The sequence below is a fragment of the Nannospalax galili genome, unplaced genomic scaffold (genome assembly GCF_000622305.1).
Source record: "Nannospalax galili isolate Female #2095 unplaced genomic scaffold, S.galili_v1.0 scaffold1631, whole genome shotgun sequence".
In the NCBI taxonomy this organism is placed as follows: domain Eukaryota; kingdom Metazoa; phylum Chordata; class Mammalia; order Rodentia; family Spalacidae; genus Nannospalax; species Nannospalax galili.
Window position 1 is genome coordinate 1,125,186 of NW_008329035.1, and position 22,365 is coordinate 1,147,550.

General features: G+C 36.9%; 1 protein-coding gene across 1 annotated transcript in view; it reads right to left on the reverse strand.

Annotated features, from left to right (window-relative positions):
- Nucleotides 1-22,365, reverse strand: part of Larp1b (La ribonucleoprotein domain family member 1B) — a gene marked incomplete in the record, with an annotated part of 109,095 nt that overhangs the window by 59,281 nt on the left and 27,449 nt on the right. Inside the window, 4 exon segments of the mRNA XM_017797383.2 lie at nt 259-621; nt 2,743-2,915; nt 11,437-11,611; nt 19,933-20,077. Coding sequence (XP_017652872.2) covers nt 259-621; nt 2,743-2,915; nt 11,437-11,611; nt 19,933-20,077 — 856 coding nt within the window.

The following is a 22,365-nucleotide window of genomic DNA, read 5'->3' on the forward strand; positions in this document are numbered from 1 at the left end:
TCATTCATTATTTTCATATGAAAAAAATCAAGGGTTTTATTCAGTAAATATTTTATTTTTTATGTACTGATAGTATTCATTACATGGTCATTTAAAATTATTTCTCAGATTGTGACTGTCAAATATATTTCTAGGAAAATTTCAAATTAGGTATTTATTTATACTCAAAATTTCATGAAATAAAGCCTACAGTAAGAAAATAAGCAATAACATACAATCAAAATAACCAGAAGAAAAATGTTGGCCAGAAATTGTTACCTTTATGGCTGTGTATGTGTTTTCATCTTCCATCCACAGATCCTGTTCATAGTAATATAAACCATCATTGATCACTTTAGCAAGTTCTGATGTGATTTTTGTCCGTGACGTGTGGGTGCCTGCTCGGTCGCCTCCAGGATGCTTTCTCATATAAGGTGGTGTCTGAGTTACAATCAAAATCTTATTTAAATCCTGGTCATCAATTTCATAATCTGAATCATTATCAGACCAATCAGTAAATGTGTTTTTCTGTCTTTCTATCTGTTCCATCTCTTCATCAAATAAAAAATCAAGTTCTTCTTGTTCTTGTTCTTCTGGAAGATTTAGTTGATTTGATGTATCTTCAGGTACAGATATTGATTCCTGAAAAAAACGTGATATTTTATTTAAAAACCTCCTTTTTTTCGGCACCAGGTGTGGTGGCGCACGCCTTTAATCCCAGCACTTGGGAGGCAGAGGCAGGAGGATCCTCTGTGAGTTCCAGGTAGCTGGAGCTACAGGGAGACCCTGTCTCAAAAAGACCAAAAAACAAAACAACCTTTTTTTTTTTTTTTTCCTTTTTTAAAAACTACATAAAAACTTACTTCATACTTTATTGTTCCTACATGTAGGCCCAGTAAAATAATTAATTAATTAACTAATTAATTAATAACTTCAGCCCTGAACTGAAGTTATAGGTGGCTATTAGCTGCCCTGTGGGTACTGGGAACCAAACCAAGGTCCTCTGCTCTAAGAGCAGCCAGTGCTCTTAGCTGCTGAGCCATCTCTCCAGCCCCATAGGCCCAGTGTTTTTAGTTATTTTTTCCCTACAGAGCTTACCGTCAATGTTCGAGTCATCCAAGTGGCACTTGTTTCAAATTCTGGTGAACTTTTTATTTTGAGGTAAATCACATACAGTTGTAAAAAATCTCATGTATCCTTTATCCAGTTTCCCCCAATATAAACATTTCACAAAATCATTATATAATATCACACAATATATATTGATATAAACCTACCAATCTTATTTAAATTTCCCTAGTGTTACTTGTTCTCATTACTAATTTAGTTCAAAGTAACAAAATTTTTTATATTATGTTCTGTATTTATCAGCAGTCCAAAGCACAGGGTGTCCCACCCATAGCTCAGAGACCATTGCAGAAGGGGGATCAAAAAGATTCTAAGAGCCATTGTTGGCACAAGATAAGGAAACAGACTTTCAGGCCTCTTGGAATTTGCTCATATGAACTTGCAGCAATGGTGACAACATACACAAGACCCATGTTGACTCAGTCAGACAAAACCCCAGCAGAGAACTGGGGAAATGGGCAGCAGGTCCAACCTTTGCCAAGGAACTACTGGCAACTGATTACTGTTGGGTGAGAGAAGAGGTGATCTCCTTTAAGTGAGTGACTCTAGATAGGCTGACTAAACTCCAGTGGATGAACTTAAATCAAGGAGCATCTGGGTACAAATGACTGGATCAATCTTAACATACATGACAGACTGCATGAAATCTGGTGGGGGTGTGTGGATGGGGAGGGGGTCGAAATATGATTAAGTTTTATTGTATGAGATACACAAAAACAATAAAAAATATACATTAAAAAATACAAAGCCGGACATGGTGGCACACACCTTTAATCCCAGCACTTGGGAAGCAGAGGCAGGCAGACCTCTGTTGAATCCCAGGCCAGCTGGGCCTATAGGGAAACTCTGTCTCAAAAAGTCTAATAAGGAAAATATGCAGGGAAAAAATTTTAAATTAATAAAATTAAATAGGTCAGTTGTGGTGGCACACACCTCTAATCCCAGCAGAGGCAAGAGGATCTCTATGAGACTGAGGTCAGCCTGGTTTACATAGCAAGTTCTAGAGCAGCTGGGGCTACAGTGAAACCCTGTCTCAAAAAAAAAATTAATTAAAAAAAATGCATGGCAGTATTGGAGCAAGAAAGCTTCTTCTGGCCCTTTCATTTCATTTCATTTCAACCTTATAAAGATTGAAATATTATTAAAATTTAAACTAGTCATAAAAGGAAAAAAGAAAAAATTAGTCATAAATGAAAAGGTCAAGTCAAAGTATTCTCAAATAATGTTAAAAAATGAAAGACTAAATCTTAAAACAGAGACAATATAATTTACTTTTCACAAAAAGTAACTAAGTTTCTAGTGAAGGCCAACAATTCCAATTTTTATCACATTAAAAACTTGTCCAGGGAGCTGGAGATATGGTTCAGTGGTTAAGAGCATTAGCTAGCTACTCTTTCAGAGGACTGGGGTTCAGCTCTCAGTACCCACATGGCAGCTAACAACCCTCTGTAACGCCAGTTTCAGGGGATCTGATGCCCTCTTTTGGCTACATGTGGTGCAATTACATAGATGCTGGCAAAACACTTGCACACATAAAATAGAAAAATTTTCCAAATTTATATATGTGACAAAGAAACTCACTAACATTTATACCCTATCCAAGGTACACGCTTCATTTCGTTTGTAACAACTTGCCTTTAACTTCACTGGGGATGGGCGATGCCTCTTTTTCACTTCTATCCATGGTTCTGAGTCCAAGTCAGGTAAGCTGGTAGACAAACCTCTAGACATTGCTTGAAGAATATTAGTTTCAGTATTTTTGGGGGGGCTCAGTGGACTTCCAATTCTTGGAGAATTTGGGGCAGACTCTAAAATTTTAAATCAGTTCTGCAGTTAAAATAATGGTTCTTCTTATCTATAAAATGCATTTCATTTTTGCCTTAATAGTGCTTGGACAAAAAACATAAATAAATTTCAAAAACCTTTCCAGTCATTTTCAAACATGAACTGCCTAGAAAATTTATTCAAATATTCCAAAGGAAAGCTATTGAATAATAAATGAATGTCACAACACTTACATAGGATACCACACTTGTGCCAACTTCTCAAAGAGTATCAGTGTGACTCACTAAGATGGCAAAAATATTTGTGAATCAAATTAACTGTGAAATCTTAAGATTGTACATCATTTATTTATTTTTATTTTATGTGTATTTTTATTTCATGTATGTAAGTATACCCATGCATGCAATGCCTGTGGAGGTCAGAAGAGGGCACTGGATACCCTGGAACTGAAGTTACAGATAATTGTTAGCTGCCAGGTGGGTGCTGGGAATTGACCCCGGGTCCACTGCCCAGGTTCAGCCCAAAACATGTACATTATTAAATCATAGAATCTTAACTATTATTAAGCCATAAGTAGTCTAAACAGAAATGGTCTGAATAAGATCTAAAGTAGGTGTTACTCCTACTGTCCACATTTCCTGCACCAAATGCAGTGTACCCACTGTGTCACATTAAAGCACATAGCTCTAGCAATAACATTTTTAAACTATCAGAATTTAAAAGGCCTTTGTTCTTCACCCTATTTGTCAGTTTAAGTAAAAATAAATATATATAATCCATAAAACTCAAACTGTTTTCACTATAAATTGCTTTTTCAAAAATTAAGAAATGGGGGCTGGAGAGACAGCTTGGCAGTTAAGAACACTGGCTGCTCTTGCAGAGGACTTGGGTTCAGTTTCCAGCACCATGTAGCAGCTAACAACTGTCCATAACTCCAGTTCCAGGGAACCCAAGACCCTCTTCTGGTCTCTGCAGGCACTACATGCATGTAGTGCACTTACATATATCCAGGTAAAACACTCATACACATAAAAAAATACTAATTTTTAATAAAAGCTTTTTCAAAAGAAATATTTAAGTGTTTTTAAGTTATAATTTCATTCATGGGTCAGAAGATAACCTGTTGTGAACCTCAAACAAACTCAAAATTTATTTTTACCAGTGTATACTCTAAAATTCTAAACATTATTACCTTCTAAGTTAATTTATTAAAAGACATTAGGAAAAGCCAGGCATGATGGTGCATGTCTTTAGTATCGGCACTCCAGAGGCAAAGGTAGGCAGATCTCTGTGAGACAGAGAGTAGATTGGTCTACATAGCAAGTTCCAGGCTAGCTGGAACAGGGAGACCCTGCATCAGAAAAGGAATTAAGAAGGTGAATTTTATATGCAAAAAGTTGAAAGGCACATTGTAGGACAAGGTAGGAAGAATGTTGCAAGGTTATTTCCATCTACATGCTAGAATTAGATGGACTTAGTATCTTTCCCATTGGCCCATGGATTCAATCACAATATTAGTATATTATTTTTAAAAGAGGCAAATCGATTTATAATAGGAAAATCTCTAGAGCTATGCTACTCAATACAGTAGGCATATGCTTCTGGGATAGAGCTAATATAAAGCCTTTGGATTTGATGCCCCAAAACACACAAAAAGTTCATTCAATAATGTAAGCACTAGTTATACAGAGCTACTGAGCACTGGAAATGAGGTGAGTCTTGAAATATGCTTAAAGAGCATACTGAAAATGACCTGATACCTTTTATCCCAAAAGAGTAACAAAGATGCGGCTATAGTAAATAAAAACATTTATGAAAATACTACTGAAATTAAATATTTTATAGTTTTAAGACACTAAAAATTTTAGAGTTCATATATACTTCCTGGATGCTGTTACCCAAAACCTTCTTCATAGAGAGCACATTTATCACCAATTCACACATAATAGTACAAATGAAATAGGGTTTACATTTTTTCAGAGTAACAGAGGCAACTAGGAAAAGAATAAAACACCAACAGCAGAGAACTGTTTTCCTAATACTCTGATATAGCTATGTTCATATAATGACCTAAGTTTTAAAAGCACACAAAAAAACACTATCTTGTTAACTATGTTTGAGGATTGACTTTCTTCCTTATGCAACTACTACAAAACTTAATAACTACATGTAGTTCGGGTGTAAACATCTGAATAGCAACTGGAACATGGTAGGGGAATGAGTATTAGGTTTTTAATTTTTGGTTTGGGGTTTGTATTTTTTTGTTAGTTGGTTGGTTGTTTTTTGAGATGGGGTCTCACTATGTAGACCAGGATGGCCTGGAACTCAGAGATTTGCCTCTGCTAAAATTAAAGGTACCCACCACCATGCCCAGTCATGTTTTTTTTTTTTAAGGTTTACTTTTATTTTTATATGTGTGTGTGTGTGTGTGTGTGTGTGTGTGTGTGTGTGAATGCAAGAGCAGCAAATGCTCTTAACTGCTGAACCAACTCTCCAGCCCCAGTGGTTACTATTTTAATGCAGAAGGTTTAACCTTCTAAAATCCACCTAATAACTTGGTGCTTAGAAATAAAATATGAAAACATGAAAGATTTGGCTAAGACAAAAAAATTTAACAGTATTAGAATGAGACTTTGAAGGTGTCCACTCTATCTAAAATCCACCTAATAACTTAGTGCTTAGAAATAAAATAACATGAAAGATTTGGCTAAGATAAAAAAAATTAACAGTATTAGAATGAGTCTTTGAAGGTGTTCACTCTATGTTTAAACTTATACACATGCCCTATAAGGTCTTCTTTACTCCTAATTTCTTTTATAACAAAAGTATTTCAAAGTACACAGTTACAATTATCTTCTAAGAGTTTAAATAAGATTTGAGGTTTCTAACATTAAACTAATTTTTATAGACAAAAATTATTTAGGGTGGCTAGAGAGAGGGCTCAGCAGTTAAAAATGCACTGGCTGCTCTTGCAGAGTACCAGCACTGACACGGCAGCTAACAATCACCCTTAAGTCCAGTTCCAGGGGATCTGACACCTCTTCTGGCCTCTGTGGGCATTGCACACACAGGTACACTTACATACATGCAGGCAAAACATTCATATACATAAAAAATAAAAATAAAATTTAAAAATTACTTAGCAGCTAGAGAGATGGCTCAGCAGTTAAGAGCATTAGCTATTCTTGAAGAGGACCCAAGTTCAGTTCCCAGCACCCACACAGCAGTTAACAACCACCTATAACTACAGTTCCAGATGATCTGATGATCTCCATGGGCATTGCACACATGAATGAACTTACATACCTGCAGGCAAAACACTCATACACATAAAATAAAAAATTAATAGTTAAAAAATGAAATTTAGACACAAAATATCTTTTATTATTTATAAGAATACAGAAAATTTACCTTTGTTGATTTTTTTTCCTTTGTTGATTTTTATTAAATGAAAAACATCAGCTTGACTCTCCAAAGACAAATCACTGTATGTTTTGATTTAGTATGTTTTTTTTACCTACCTTGTGAGGATCACATCTCTAAGTAATAAGGATTTCTTTAAAAAGATTATTCAGCTTGTATGTGGTACTTTGAAGAACACCTCAACACATAGTCTTCAAAGGAAATCCCCCAGCCTATTCAGTCACTATTACATCTTCTCATACAGTATGAGTTGACAGCATAGTACCATACCCACAGCACATCAAACACTGCATTCCAAAAGTCATCTTACCAGTCTCATAATCAACCTTTTGTGGTGCATTAAAGTCTTCTGTTCAGTGAATGCCAACCCATGTTATACAATTCAACCTCCAAAGAGGAAAAAGTAGATTTTTAAATTTCTGTGATGAAAAGGATCAATTGTGTTAAAATATTTTTATGGTACAAATGGCTTGGAAAGTACAATCAAGGGTTAGGGTGTTCTAATTTGAGATTAAAGGGTATAGATAAAAGTTTCACTCATAGGTACATAAAAGGACCATCTATACTTCCCATCTTTTCTTTCTTCTTCAAATACTTAGTGATATACTACTTCTCCAAGTAATCTACAAGTGGATTACCAATGTCAGAAATGAGGGGATTCGTAAGAAAAGGTGGTATATATATATTCAATCCTATGACCTAATATGAATTCTATCCTTGTTTATTTCTTCATTTACTATTTGTTCTTATATAATCTGAAAAACTTCACATTTGTGATATTAATATACACTGATGTGTCTGTGTAGACATGATTTGAATGCATCTTGATGTATGTTAAAAACATAAAAGTAGGGGCTGGAGAGATGGCTCAGGGGTTAAGAGCACTGGCTGCTCTTATAGAGGGCCCAGGTTTGATTCCCATCACCAACATGGTGGCTAACAACCATCCATAACTCCAGTTCCTGGGGCTCCAATGCCATTTTCTGGCCTCCATGGGCATTGCAGGACATAGATACACTTACATACATGCAGGCAAAACATTCATACACATATAATACAAAATTTTTAAACCATAAAATTGTACAAAACTTGATTTTATTTTTTCAGTTTTGTTAATAATGCATAAATGATTAATGAAAGGCATCATGAACTTGATTGATCTTAGCTATCTTGTTTTTTCTATGTTTTTTTCCCAATGAATTATGCATAAGCTGGCTAAAAATATCATCTTGGATCCCAAGTTTATAGAATAAATAAATCTTGTGTAATTATTAATCTTTTAAAAATAAACAGAAAACAAAAAATTAAAATCACTTTTCTTTAACTTTTAAAACACAGGCTCAAGTCATTAACCACAGATGGCAGATAAAAAGTATGAGATAAGGCTGGGTGTGGTGGCACACACATCACTGAGTTTAAGGCCAGCCTCATCTACACAGTGAGTTCCAAGCCAGCTGGGGCTCCATAGTGAGACACTGTCTCAAAAAAACCAAAGCAGATAAAAATATCTGAAACTTTCAGTTTGTAAAACACAGTCCTGTGATTTAAAAATAGTAATAAATTCTATTAGTCATTTGAGATTATAATTAAAATACCTTTGTGATAGAATAATTAGATTGCATGGAGTTTAAAAGAATCAGTGTATAATAAAACCAAAGAAAATATTTTGCTTTAAAAAATTTGAAACTATCCATCATCAGTGTTTTATTGATGAAAAGTATATTATTAGTTACTTTTCCTGTCACTGTAACAAAATACCTGACAAGAAGCAACTTAAGGGAGGAAGGATCTATCTCAGCTTACAGTTTGAAGGGGTACAGTCCATCATAGCAGGGAAGGCATGGTGATGGGAGCATTAGGTGGCTGGTCACACTGCTTCTGCAGTCAGGAAGCACAGACAGATGAATGATGGTACTTATCATGCTTTCCTGTTCCATCCCCTCCTTTTATTAGTCTAAGCACCAAACCCATATTGAGAGTGGGTCTTCCCTCCTCAGATCAACCTCTCTGGAAATGCTCTCACAAACATATCCAGAGGTCTATCCTCAAGATGGTTCTAAAATTGTCAAGTTGACAATGAAGATTAACCTAACCATCAAACTTGAAACTCAAACAAATCATTTTTCAAGCATTATATTTCATCTCTGACCCCACAGGCTCATAAAGCAAAATGTATAATCTGTCTTCAAAAGTTCCCATAATCTTTAAGGGGTACCAAAATTGTTCAAGAATCCAAAGTCTCTTCTGAGATGTAAGACAAACTCTTAGCTGTGAGTCCCCATAAAAATCAAAAAATAAGTTACATATTTCCAATGTACAAGGCACAGAGTAAGCACTTCCATTCCAAAAGAGGAATGGGGTATAGTAAGGGAAAAAACAAACAGGCAAAACAACAACCACCATCACCCCAGCTCAAAACAAGACATAAGATCCTGCAGGGAAAATACTACACCTTGAAGCTCCATGTCAATACCTAGGGAGTGTGGTAGTATCATCTGGGACCCAATGATTGTAGGTAGCCCTACACCTCCAATTTTGTCAGCTGCAGCACACAAAGCCTTTCTCTTGGGATGGTTCTACTCTTGCAGTTTTCCTTGGTGGATGTCCCAGGGTTCTGGCATCTCTAACAGCCTGGAGGTCTCCATTACAACTTAACCTTCACCTTCAGAGCTTCAAGAAAAGACCTCTCAGGGCCTCCTTGGCCACACACTGCCTGGCCTCAGTGTTTTCTGGAACCTTGGTCCAAGCATTCATGACCCTATAAATCTTGTATTTTGCATGCCTGCAAAACCAGCACCAAGTCGATGCTGTTGCCAAGGTCTGCTACTAGCTTGGTATGTAGTCTGGCCCGGTCCTACCACTGCTGTAAATGGCCTTTGTACAACTTGTCTGCCAAACCAGGGAAAACACTTTTCCTAGGAGACTGTTTTGATACCAGGGAAACTCATCAGCCACTGTCTCAGTTCAGTCTCTATCTTTTCAAATGAATTTCCATTTTCTCAAGTTGGAGCCCTTCATGGGTTTTGCCCTCAGGCCAACTGTCCTATTATCTCAGTGAAAAATGTGAGGTTTCTCTTTTTGAATCTAATCTCTTTAACAATTAAAGATGGCTTTGTGTGCACCTCCTAAGTGCACACTCCTTTCATTCTCAAACTGCTCATTTTTCACATCTTCTTGTTCTTTCCATAATGGATTTAAAAAAAAAAAACCAGTAGTAGTAAACACTACAGCCTGAATGCTTAACAAATTACAAATTAGTCCATTACTTATGAATTCAAGCATCCTCACATTTTCAGGAATGGACAGAATACAGCCAGATTCTTCACCAGAATAAAATACAAATGGACATTAGCCCAGCTCCCCTAAAAAGTTTTTGCTCCTCTCTGAGAGATCCTGACCACTATCCTTATGGTCTGCCTTTTCATTAGCATGCTGGTCTTCCATAATCCAACCACAATGGCCCACTGAGTTCTGCTTACAGCATTCTCTAATCTATAGCTTAGAAATCTTTTACAATCCCTCCGACAATCAGTTCTAAAGGTCTATAAACCACACGGTCAGGTTTCTCACAGCAATGGCTCCACTCTTTGGTACAATTCTATTTCTACTATTTCTACTTTTCTCATTGCTGTCAGCAATTCCTAACAAGAAGCAACGGAAGACAGGAAGGATTTATTTTGGTCCATGATTTGAGGGGCCCTAAGCAGGCTTATACTATGAAACACAAATTTGAAGCTTACAGGATGGCTCCAGAAGCAAAGGTACTTGCTGAACAAATCTGATGGCTTGAGTTCAATGCCCAAATACCACTGCAAAAGGAGAGAATAGGCTCCTGGAAGTTGTCCTCTCACCTCCACATGCATACCATGGCATGCATGTGCCAGCACACACACACAAACACACACACACACATCACACACACACACACATCACACACACACACACACACACACTTAATAAAATGAAAAAGAAAATCCTTAATAAAAACATTTTTGAAGAGTAAAGGAAAAATGCCCTTATTTATTTAACTTAAATTTCTTTTATCTCTTAAGTATTCACATTAATAAATCTTATAGTACATGTGAAATATGACAACATATGAGTTATGCAAAGTATACTATTTTAAAGAGCAAGTCAAATAGCAAAGGACCTAACAATTTTAGAAATGCTACTCAATCTTCTTTTTCTGTTTTATTGATCTGGGTAAAGTATATATGCCTAGAAAACAAAAGATAGAATCTTGCAATATTTCCCCAATGATAACAATTAACTTTCCCACCATGAAAGAAGTAGCCAGCCCATGCAGCCTAAGCTAATGACATAGAAATGAGAAGCTCCTACAATAACAATACCAGTCCTCTGGTCTGTCTCACATCATTATCGTAAAGGTGGTTATCTCCACTGCAGTGCTGGCCCAACCCTGTCCACAAGGGGTTGGGAGTAGACATTCTTGCACAGAAGACAGTATGGTCACTTTCATTTTTGCAGCACGATTTGTTCTCATATTTACAATGGTATTTCAGTGAGTCACCTATTCCACTGTATATTCCGATCATATGACATCCAAGAGCATCAGTAGATCATCACCCTGACTGAAAAAAGTTTAAGCACACATATTTTTCCCAAGAGCAATTATCTTTAAAATGAACCAGGTAAAAAATTCTTAACACTAATTCAGTTTTTGGAAATTCAAAACAACCAGATTAAAGAAAACCCCAATTCTAGTTTAGAATATGGGTTATCTTTTCAAGACAAGGTTAAGCACATTGGTAATAAAAGTAAAGGAAGCCTATCCCAAATATAGTTCAAATATTTTGAACTATTTCAATCTTACAAGGGGAAAACTGGTACAATATATAGCCATTTAACAAATTAAAAGAGGAGAGGTAGAAAGTCCACACATGACAAAATATATCCTTCATGAACAAGAAATAGAGAGCTTTACATATAACTCTACATCACTGAATTAGCTCTATCTAGGAGACAATAAGTAGAACTGGAAGCATCAAGAGTCATTTAGTTATCTTTAATTTTCCTGAAAAAGCTAAGTTATAAATACATAGGTAAAATGAATCAAGTAGCCCACTATTAAACTGTTTGCACTAGAAGAAAAGCAGTTACCTGTATGTGAGCCAAAGGCTTGGCCTGGTATGAACTCTGGACAGTCAATCAGCTGAGAGAAATCTGTTTGTGGCACATGTCGTGGAGGAGGGCCTGGGATTGGCCATTTTTCTGGTTCTATCTTTTTCCTCATTTTCTCATCCACAATTTCTACTTCTGTGCTATCCTTCAGCGCCTAGCAATAAAAATTTGAAGCTATTGAAGTAATATTCAAAAAGTTTTAGCTTCATGTCTTATATGTCTAATCTAAAAATTATAAAACTTCAAGGCAGCAGACTATATTATATAGTTAATAGTTCTAAAAATACCCATGAATTAGTTTTTTTTTAAATCTGTTTCTTAAAAATATTTTATTTTTATTTAATGTGTTTGGGTGTACTGCCTGCACATAGGTAGATGCAATGCCCGTGGAGGTCAGAAGAGGGCGTTGGATCCCCTGGAACTGGAATTATAGACAGTTGTTAGCCACCATGTGGGTGGTGGGACTCGAACCAGGGTCCTCAGCAAGAGCAGTCAGCGCTCTTAACCACTGAGCCTTCTCTCCAGCTCCATGAATTAGTTGTTAAGAATAGAAAAAAATGTGCCAGGCATAGTGGTGCATGCTTGTAATCCCAGTACCCAGGCAGCAAAAGCAAGAGGATTGTGCCAAGTTTTGACTACACAGTGAGTCTGAGGCCAGCCAGAGCTATTAATACATAATAAGACACTGTCTCACAAAACTAAACAAAACAGCACTCAGGATGTGGAGGAAAGAGGTAGGTAAAAAAAGGAGAAGTTCAAGGTCATCCATCCTTAGCTACATAGCGAGTTTGAGGCCAGGCTTGGCTATATGATATCCTGAATCCCAATCCAATGGAAAAAAGGGATGGGGCTGGAGAGATGGCTCAGTGGTTAAGACATGGGTTGCTCTTGCAGAAGACCCTGGTTCAAATCCCAGCACCCACATGGCAACTAACAACCAACCATAACTCCATTTTCATGGGATCCAATGCCTTCTTCTGTCCTCTGCTGGCACTGCAGAACATGGGTACACTTACATACATGCAAGGATAACACTCATACACATAAGGTAACAATAAGTCAAAAAAACTATTTTTAAAGGAGGTTAGGGATATAGTTCAGTTCGTAGAGTATCTATGTCCAGTGCCCCAGGCTGAATGCAAGCACCCAATAAAAACCAGGGGTTGTGATACCTGCTTATAATGCCAGCACTCAAGAGGTAAAGGGAGGAGGATCAGGAATTGAAGGTCACACAGCGAGTCAAGGCTAGACAAGACCCTATCTCAAAGAAAAAAAAAAAAAGATTTGGTCCTGTAAAATAACAGTATTATTACTTATCACTAATTTAAGTTTGTACCATGACCTGTTTTTATAAGTAGAATAGTCATTTAAGGATTATTATATCAAATAGAAGCAAATAACTTTACTATCAATTCAGTCATCTTACCAATTTTTTCTTTTTCATATTTCTTTGGTTATCATTTAAAATAATGTCACCAAATAAAATTTAGCCCCCTTGTTTGTGGTATTGAAGATCAAACTCAGGGCATTGTGCATGCCAGGCAAGTGCTCTGCCACTGATCCACATCCTCAAATATTTAGGCATTGTATTTCATTTTTTTGTACTACCATCACTTATTGAATGATAAGTACTTACAATGCACAAGATTCCAATACACAACAAAGTAGATAATTACTCCTATTTTATAGATGATGAAACTGAGGCTCTGAGAAAAAAACTTTATAAAAGGCCATTGGCCAGTATGAGAAAATACTGTGTCTCAGTCATTACCCTATGCTACCTTCTAGAAACTGTAACTTAGGGAGAGAATGAAGTGAAACCCAAACTTCTTGAAAATAAAAATTAAAGACAATTAAAAGAGAAATTAAAGCTTTACTGGCTTATGTTCTAATGGAAATTCGGAATACTTATCACTTAGAAATTATGATAAATACAAAATATACAAAGATTCAACACATATACATATATGTGTATGTTAACTAAGAAAACTAAAACTTACTATATTTTATTTTTATTTACTCATTTTTTTAATTTAAAAATATTTTTATTTTATATACAGGAGTGATTGTCTGCATGTATATGCACCATGTACATATCTGGTACCTTCAGAAGTCAGAAAAAGGAATCAGAAACCCTGAATTTGGAGTTAAAAATAGTTGTGAGCTACCATGTGGGTGCTGGTACCCAAACTCAAGATCTCTGCAAGATCAGAAAGCTTGCTCTTAACCATTGATCCATCTTTCTAGTGTCTCATGGTTTATATGAGATAAAGTCTCATTCTGTAGCCCAGGCTAGTGTCAAATTCAAGATTCTCCTGTCCATACCTCCTGAAGTATATCAAAATACACTTACAGAAGTATATCAATATGTCTGACTGAAACTCACTATATTTTACTTGAACAGTCTATTGTATCACTTTAGGAAAGTTTCATTTATATGCCTTAACATTAAACTAGTTCTTATTTCTCAAGTTATATTTTTCATTACTGGGCATTACTTTATAACTTATTTACAAATTCTTTTGAGAAGGGAGTCTGCTATATCATGGAGAAAGATGGAAAAAAATCTATGATGATGGACTTCAATTAGGAATATATATATTTTTCCTTTTGTCAACTCAAGGTCCTAGAAGCCATGACTCAATGACACCTCAATAGCAAACAGAACACCCAGAATTCCAGATCATGCAACATGATTTTAAGAATAAATTTATTCATGTATTTTTAAGTGTATGAATGTTTTACCTGTATGAATATAAGTGCACTGTGTCATTCAATGCCTAAAAAGGTCAGCAGAGGGTGTCAGATCCCCTGGAACTCTTGTTAGCCACCATGTGGGTGCTGGGAACTGAACACAGGTCCTATGCAAGGACAGCAAATGCTCTTAACCCCTGACCTATCTTCCCAGCCTGTGATATAAATTTTTTTTTAATTTTACAAATGAAGTCAAGCATGGTGACCCACACCTTTAATCCCAGCACTCAGGAGGCAGAGGTAGGTGGATCTCTCTGAGATCAAGGCCAGGCTGGTCTACATAGCAAGTTCCAGGCTGGTTGTGGCTACAGGAAGACCCTGTCTAAAGCCCCTCCAAAAAAAATTATACATGAAGAGTCCAGAAACGCAAGAAACTATTTACATAAATGTCAAGGACAAAACTAATCTATCAACATAATCAGAAAGGTAGTTGGAGAAGATGTACAGAATGGACTAGATAGGGCATTCTTATTTCCAGTCATCAGTCAATCAATTAAGTACATCTTGATTGGAACAATACTTGTATATAACTTTCCTAACTTACACTGAACTGAACACCTGAAATTTATTTTTAAGATGACTGGATTTTACAATGTTACTGATAATAGAATCCAAAAGATAAAAAAAACTCCCTAAGTTTTCCTAGAGTTTTAAATTTTTCATATTAAACTTGTGGAGAAAAACTGCCAATCATTTTTGGCTTTGATATAATAGAACAAACTCTATAAAGTGGTTGCATATTTTTTATAAAATATTTTATTATTTTATTTTATTTGTATGACTGTATTGCCTGCATGTATATGAGTGCACCCGTGTCGTGCAATGCCTCAGAGGTCAGAAGAGGGCTTCGGATTCCCCTGGAACTGGAGTTAAGGACAGTTTGTAGTCACCATGTAGATGCTGGGAATTGAACCTGGGTCCTCTGCAAGAGCAGAGGACCGCTCTTAACCGCTGAGCCATCTCTCGCCCTGGGTGCATATTTTTTTAGATGGAGCCTTACTACATAGCCAAGGCTGTCCCCAAACTCAGGATCCCCATGTGTCAGCATTCCAAGAGCTGAAATAACAGTTGTGTGCCACCACAATTGGCTAATAATAGTTTTATGTCTACTACTTTAAAAAAAAATTCAGCTTTATCATCAAATTCTAAATGCATCAATTTCATAAGAAGTCAGGTACTAAAAACACCTGGGGGCGGGGAACTGGAGAGATGGCTCAGTGATTAAGAGCGCTGGCTGCTCTTGGAGAAGACCTGAGTTTGATTTCCAGCACCCACATGGCAGCTGTGAACTGTCCACAACTCCAGTTTCAAGGGATCCAACACCCTCTTCTGACTTCTGTGGGTACTGCATGACACGGGTGCACTCACATGCATTCAATTAATACACTCAAACACGTAAAAAATATTTTTTAAAAAAAACCACCTATCTCCATTTATGCAAAGATCAAAAACAGATGAGAAAACTCTGAAAAGCAATTACCTTTGGAGAGAGGAGTTATTCTGACTAGGAGGGTATACAAGGGAGCTGCTGGTATATGAAAACTGTTCTGTATCTTAATCTGTTACATGGGTATGCACAGAGGAACAAATTTGTCATCATAATTCTACTAACTAACCCTTTGTTTATAAATTATGCCTTGACTTAAAAGAGAAAATTTAAAACGAAAAACCTGCCGAATGGAAAATTCACAAGTTCTTTATGTGTAGCTGTTGCAGAGTCTTCCAATATGCTTTCAAAAAATAAAAACAAGGGGCACGGCAGCACATACTTGCACTTGGGAAACTAAATCAGAAGGATTACCAGTTTGAGGACACAGGGCTACAAAGTGAAAAACTTTGAAAAAACAAAGCAACAGGGCTGGTGAGATGGCTCAATGGGCAAAGCACTTGCTGCCAAGCATGACCACCTGATTGATCCCTGGGCCCCACATGGTGATGAGAGAAAACCAAATCTTACAAGTTTTTTCTGACCTCCATATGTGTTATGGCAACATGTGATTGAGTGTGCATGTGTGTGCATGCACTTACACAACACATAAATAAATAATAAAGTTTATAAATTTCTTTTTTTTAAAAAAAGCAAAATAAAAGTGGCGGGTTCAGTGGATAAAGGCTTGTTACCAAGCCTGAAGACTGGAGTTCAATTCCCAGAACCCACATAATGGAAGGAATGGAAGGAGAGAACCAACTCCCAAGATGGTCTCAGACTGTCACATGCAACTTGGCATGGAATTGAGCATGCGTTTATGCTCATACACAAATGAATAAAATAAATGTTAAAAAAAAAAACATGAATGAGAAGCCCTAGCCCTAGCTGAGGATCTATTGGCAACTGATAGCTGCTATGAGAGGGAGAGTCAGTTTTCTTTAAAGGTGGGACTCCTAGTTGGATTTACAGACACCAAGGGACAGCCCCAATCCAAGAAGATTGGGGAACACAAATTAGACTTGATAGGCCATTAAGAACAGAGAAAAGGGCTAGAGAGATGACTCAGCAGTTAAGAGCACTGATTACTCTTGTAGAAGACCCAGTTCAGTTCCCAGCACCCACATGGTGGCTAACAACCATCCTAACTCCAGTTCCAGGGGATTCAACACCCTCTTCTGACCTCCGTGGGCATTGTACAACATGGTGCATTTACATACATGCAAGCAATACACTCATACACATAATAACATATTTTTTTTCTTTTGGTCTTTTTGAAACAGGGTCTCCCTGTAGCCCCAGCTGGCCTGGAACTCACTGTATAGACCAGGCTTTGAACTGATAGAGATCCGCCTGCCTCTGCCTCCCAAGTGCTGGGACTACAGGCGTGTACCACCACATCCAGCCTATAATAATAATATTAAAAAAAGAGAGAGAGAGAAAAATTATAGAGGACATAAAGTTGGGAGTGGGGTGGCAAGAAGAGTAGTAAATGAGGGTAGAAATGGGGGCAGAGTCTGAATGATAAAAATATATAACATGATCTTGCATCCTGTGGAATAAATTCCCCTATGGAAAAAAAAAGCTGGAATATAACCCCCAAACTGTGTTCTATCCTTAGCCAATCCAATAAAGGAGCAGGGTGGGGGAGTGGAGGATGAATTTCAAATTTAAAAGATTTAAAAAGCACAAAAAACGAAGCATTTACTATTCAGGCTTTTTTAAAAAAGATCACAACAAAATACCTACACCAAGGGCCAGGCATGATGGTGAATGCCTGTGATCTCAGCACTAAGGAAGCTGAGGAGGATTACTAATTCAGGGCTGGCCTGAGCTACATGGCAAGACCCTGTCTCAAACAATAAAAAAAATTTTAAAGGACAACTATATCATGCATAAAGTTGACGTAAAAATCTAGACAAAGCTGACATTATTTCTATTAAAAACAAATCTTGACTTTTTAAATACAATAAGTTACAATGTACATTCAATATTTTGGAGTATCTGAGTTTCTGACTAGTTCATCTGAGTCCTTTTCTTGGTAGTTATTATTAAAAATAACTACTGGGCTGGTGAGATGTTTCAGCGAATAAAGATATTTGCTGTCAAGCCTGTTGATCTGAGTTCAATCTCTGGAGCTCATACAATGGAAGAAGAGAACTGGCTCCCGAAAGTTGTCCTCTGACCTTGACAGGTATACCAGGGCTATGTGCACCTGCCTATCCACATGCAAAATAAATAAACTTTCAAAAAATATTCATTATTTTTATTTTCTGTTTATGAGTGTATTGCCTGCATGTATGTAAGTGCAACCCTGTCATGCAATGCCCATGGAGATCAGAAGAGAGTACTGGATTCTCCTGAAACTGGAGTTACGGATGGTTGTTAGCCACCATTTGGGTGCTGGGAATCGAACTTGGGTCCTTTGTAAGAACAGCCAGTGCTCTTAACCGAAGAGACATCTCCCCAGCCCCGACAAACTGTTTTTTAAATAGTAACTACCAACTACATATTATCTATCCTTGACTGCTAAAAGATGTACATCTGTGCCAACCTAGAGATAAAGAGAAACGACCACAAGGGTTAGTGGCTACAAATTCAGTAAATCAGAACTCATGGCTCAAGATAAAAGTGACAGATATGTTGGCACACACCTTTAACTCTAGCATTTGAGAGGCAAAGGCTGGTGGATCCAGCCTGGTCTATGTAGTTCCAGACCAGCTGGGGCTAAAGAGAAGCTGTCTCAAAAAGCAAAACAAAACAAAGCAAAGCAAAACAAAAATTTTAAAAACATGGTAAGACTAAGTAACCTTCACAAATTTATTCAGCTGATAAGCTACAGAACCAGGATCAACCGGGTCTAATGCAAGGACACCAATACCAAGAAAGTTATGGGACAAGAATCAAAAAGGCAAGTTGGCTGTGGTGTCTCAATCCCAACACTCAGGAAGTTGAGTCAGGATTGCTATGAGTTCAAGGCCAACCTTGCCTACACAGTGAGTTCAGGCTATGCTAGAGCTACAAAATGAGACTTTGTTGGGGTCTAGGAAGAGAAAAAACAGTAAATGAAAAATTAAATGAAAGGGAAAGAAACAGATTTATCAAGTTTGGCTGTGCAAACAGCACTGAACCAGGGTAACTTACCATACACACTAGCAATCATAATCCTAACTGTTTACCCAACAAAAATAAAAACAGTCTGACATAAAGACCTACAGGCTTTATTCACCTGCAGGCTATATTCCAAAATATAAACACAATCTAAATATTATCAGTAAGTAGATAAACTGAGATGTGTTTATACTACAGAATAGCAGTCAGCAAATAAAAAAAAAAAGAAAGAAAAAGCACTGAGACATGCAACAAAATGCTATGCTAAGTGAAAGGCATCAGAAGCAGTTGGGTGTGGAGTCTACAATGCTAGCACAGGGGAGGCAAAGGCAGGAGGATCCCAAGTTTGAGGCCAGCCTGGGCTACACAGTGAAAAAAAATTAAGAATTTAGAAACAGGCTACAAAGCTTAAGATTTATTTATTTATATGATATTCTGGAAAAAACAAAACTACAGAGATAAAAAGATCAATCAGTCCTTCCAGGGGCTGTGTGTAAGGAAAGGGATGGGCTACATAGGGACTATTATATATATAGGAAATAGGGAAAACAAAAAAAAAATGCTGAAAGCATTTCCAGAAACAGGACAAATGATTTAATAAAAAATCTGGCAGAAAGGCCAGTGTTGGACTGTTCCAATCTAACCTTTCTACCTGGCATGGTAGCACACACCTGTAAACCCAGCCCTTTAGTGGTGAAAGCAGGAGGATCAGGAATTCAAGACCAGTCTCAGCCACATGATATTAAATTTGAGACAAGTTTAGGCTAAGTGAAACCGTGTCGGGGTATGTGTGTGTATGTCCCCGTGTCGGGTATGTGTGTGTGTGCGCGTGTGCATGCGTGCATGTGTGCATGTTACAATGCATGTGTAGAGGTCAGAGGACAAATTTCAAGACTTTTTTTTTTTTAATTCCTTCCACCATGTGAGTTCTAGGGATTGAACTCGGGTTATCACGCTTGGCAGTAAGTGCCCTTATCCACTGAGCCATCTTGCCAGGCCTCTTTTTCTTTTTGTTTTTTGGCCACAACAAGGGATTGAACCTAGGACCTCATGCATGCTGGCCAAGTGCTCTGAGTTACATCACCCAGAAGCTTGCTTTTCTTAACACTTTAATTTTTTAGAATAGTTTCAGGTTTCCAGAAAAACTGAGTAAAACACAGGCTATTAGTTAAATGAATACTTACCTCCAAGATGAGATTAAGGTTTGTGGTAAGAGCCTGAACTCGGTGAAAACCAGCAATCAGTGAAATAGGCAAGAAACCCTGTTCATCCATCTTTCTCCGAAGAAAGAAGTCTCTTTCCAAATTCTCTATACTGAAGTAGTACTCACTAAGAAAAGAAATAAAGCAGACATAAATTTCATCTACTTAATTCAACAGGACATAAATGTATCTACTGCTTACACATCAACTGCTATGAAAATATTTTACACCATCTACACTATATTACAGTATAGACAAAATATAGATGGTATAACACAACACAAAAGACAATAGCAAAGAAACTACTCAATTTCTTTTATACACAAGTGGACACTTAAAATATTGATTTACTTTAAAATATATAGAGAGTAACTTCACTTAAGTATAAAAAATTTAAAATTCATTTTATTTTCAAAGTCCATTTTTTTAATGGGGTTGGGGATCCAATCAAGGAATCCAGCCCTTGAGTCCAAGTAAGTGTTCTAGCACTGAGCTGCATCCAAAGCCCTGGAGTTTTCAATGATTTACTCACTGAAAGATTTTATAAACAAAGCTACCACCCCCTGCTTCATTTAAACACTAAATAACAAAACTAAACATATCAGCTTACTGCCTTTCAACTTTTCTCCAATCACTAAGAATAGTAGACTTGGGAGTGCCTTTTGTTGATTCACAAGTCAAGTACAGTAGTTTGTTTCAGTTCCTAAACTGACAAAGTACTGACATTATACAACATTTTAGAACCTTAGAAACCAGCACAAATTTGAATTTAAAAAAATACAAACACATAGTCACAAGTATATACCCACAATCATGCCTAGCATGCATAAGCCCTGGGTTTGATCCTTAGTATTCAAGGAAAAAAAAAAAAGAAAAAGTGTGTGTGTGTGTGTGTGTGTGTGTGTGTGTGTGTGTGTGTGTATGGGGTGTGTGGGTAGGGAATGGGCTAAGTAAGAAAAATCAATGACACCATAAAGTATGTGGAGTGAAAAAAGAAAGAAGTCCAGACTCATATAACCATGTAAATGGAGAACTGCCAGAATGATCAGTGGCAATAAACTTCAAGATATAAAGCTAATGGGGCTGGAGAGATGGCTCAGCAGTTAAGAGCACTGGCAGCTCTTGCAGAGAACCTGGGTTCAATTCCAAGCACCCACATGGTGGCTAACAATCATCTGTAACTCCAAATCTAGGGAAATCTGATGCTCACTTCTGACCTCCGAGGGTACTGCATAACACGCGGGTTTACTTACATACATGCAGGTAATACATTCATACACACAAAATAAAAATAATAAAATGTTTTTTTTTTAAAAAAGATAAAAAGCTAATAGTCACAAGACCCAAATGAGAGCAAAGAACATTTAAAAATAGCATTTGAAAATAAACATTTACATTACAGCCTCCATAAAATAAAATGAAAATAAGATTTTAAAAAGCCAGAGCGAGACAAGATCTAGGGGAAGTGTATAAAAGAATAAAAAGAAACACAATGTGCACCAATGTGGTATAGTCTACTTTGGCAAGGCTACACTGTTTCCCAGTCACAGAAAGTACTCAAGGAAGTAACAAGTTAAGAGAAAGCACCTGAGTTCACATTTTTTGGATGTAAAACTCAGTAACTAGGTAACCTTGAACTGCTTAGGCCAAATTATAACTTTGAAGAACTAGGCATCTCTAAATAAAACTGGTTTAGGGCAACATTTCAAGCAAAGGAAAAAAAAATTACCTTATTTTTAAAACATGAAATATCCAAATTTTTCCTGTGTACCATTTATCAAAGTACAAAGTTCTCATAGAGATTACTGAACTACTGACATTTCAGCAACAGTAATAAATCAACTACTCTTGAATATTGAAGAAAAAAAATCTAAGTTTTGAAAAATATGTACATTCTGATTTATATTGCATCTCAAATGCCCTAATCATAGTGCCTGGTAGGCTTGGAATATGTGTGGAGATATTCCAAAATTTGGGACACTAAGACATCTGATAGTCACAAGTTAAAACTGTTCTTAGATGCATTATCTAAGTCAGTAATAAACTTCCCTTTAAATATAATACATTGTAAAAAACAAACCACCTAAATAAATTTTAAAAATCACTATTAGCTATAGTATACATTAAAAAAATTTTGATGGGTTGCAAATATACTAATCTGTAAATCTGAATGCCAAGAGATTATCCAAAAAAGAAATAATCATGACTTTAAAATTTAACCCTGTGTGGTGAGAGAGGCCTAGAATCCTTGGGAGCGCTTGGGAGGTTGAGGCAGGAGGATCAGGAGATTCAGGCAAGTCTGGGCTACATGAGTCCCTGTCTCAAAAGAAAAATAATCTTAAATTTAAATGTTCTGCCAGCCTCGTGAGGCAGAGGCAGGCGGATCTCTGTGAGTTCAAGGCCAGTCTGTTCTAT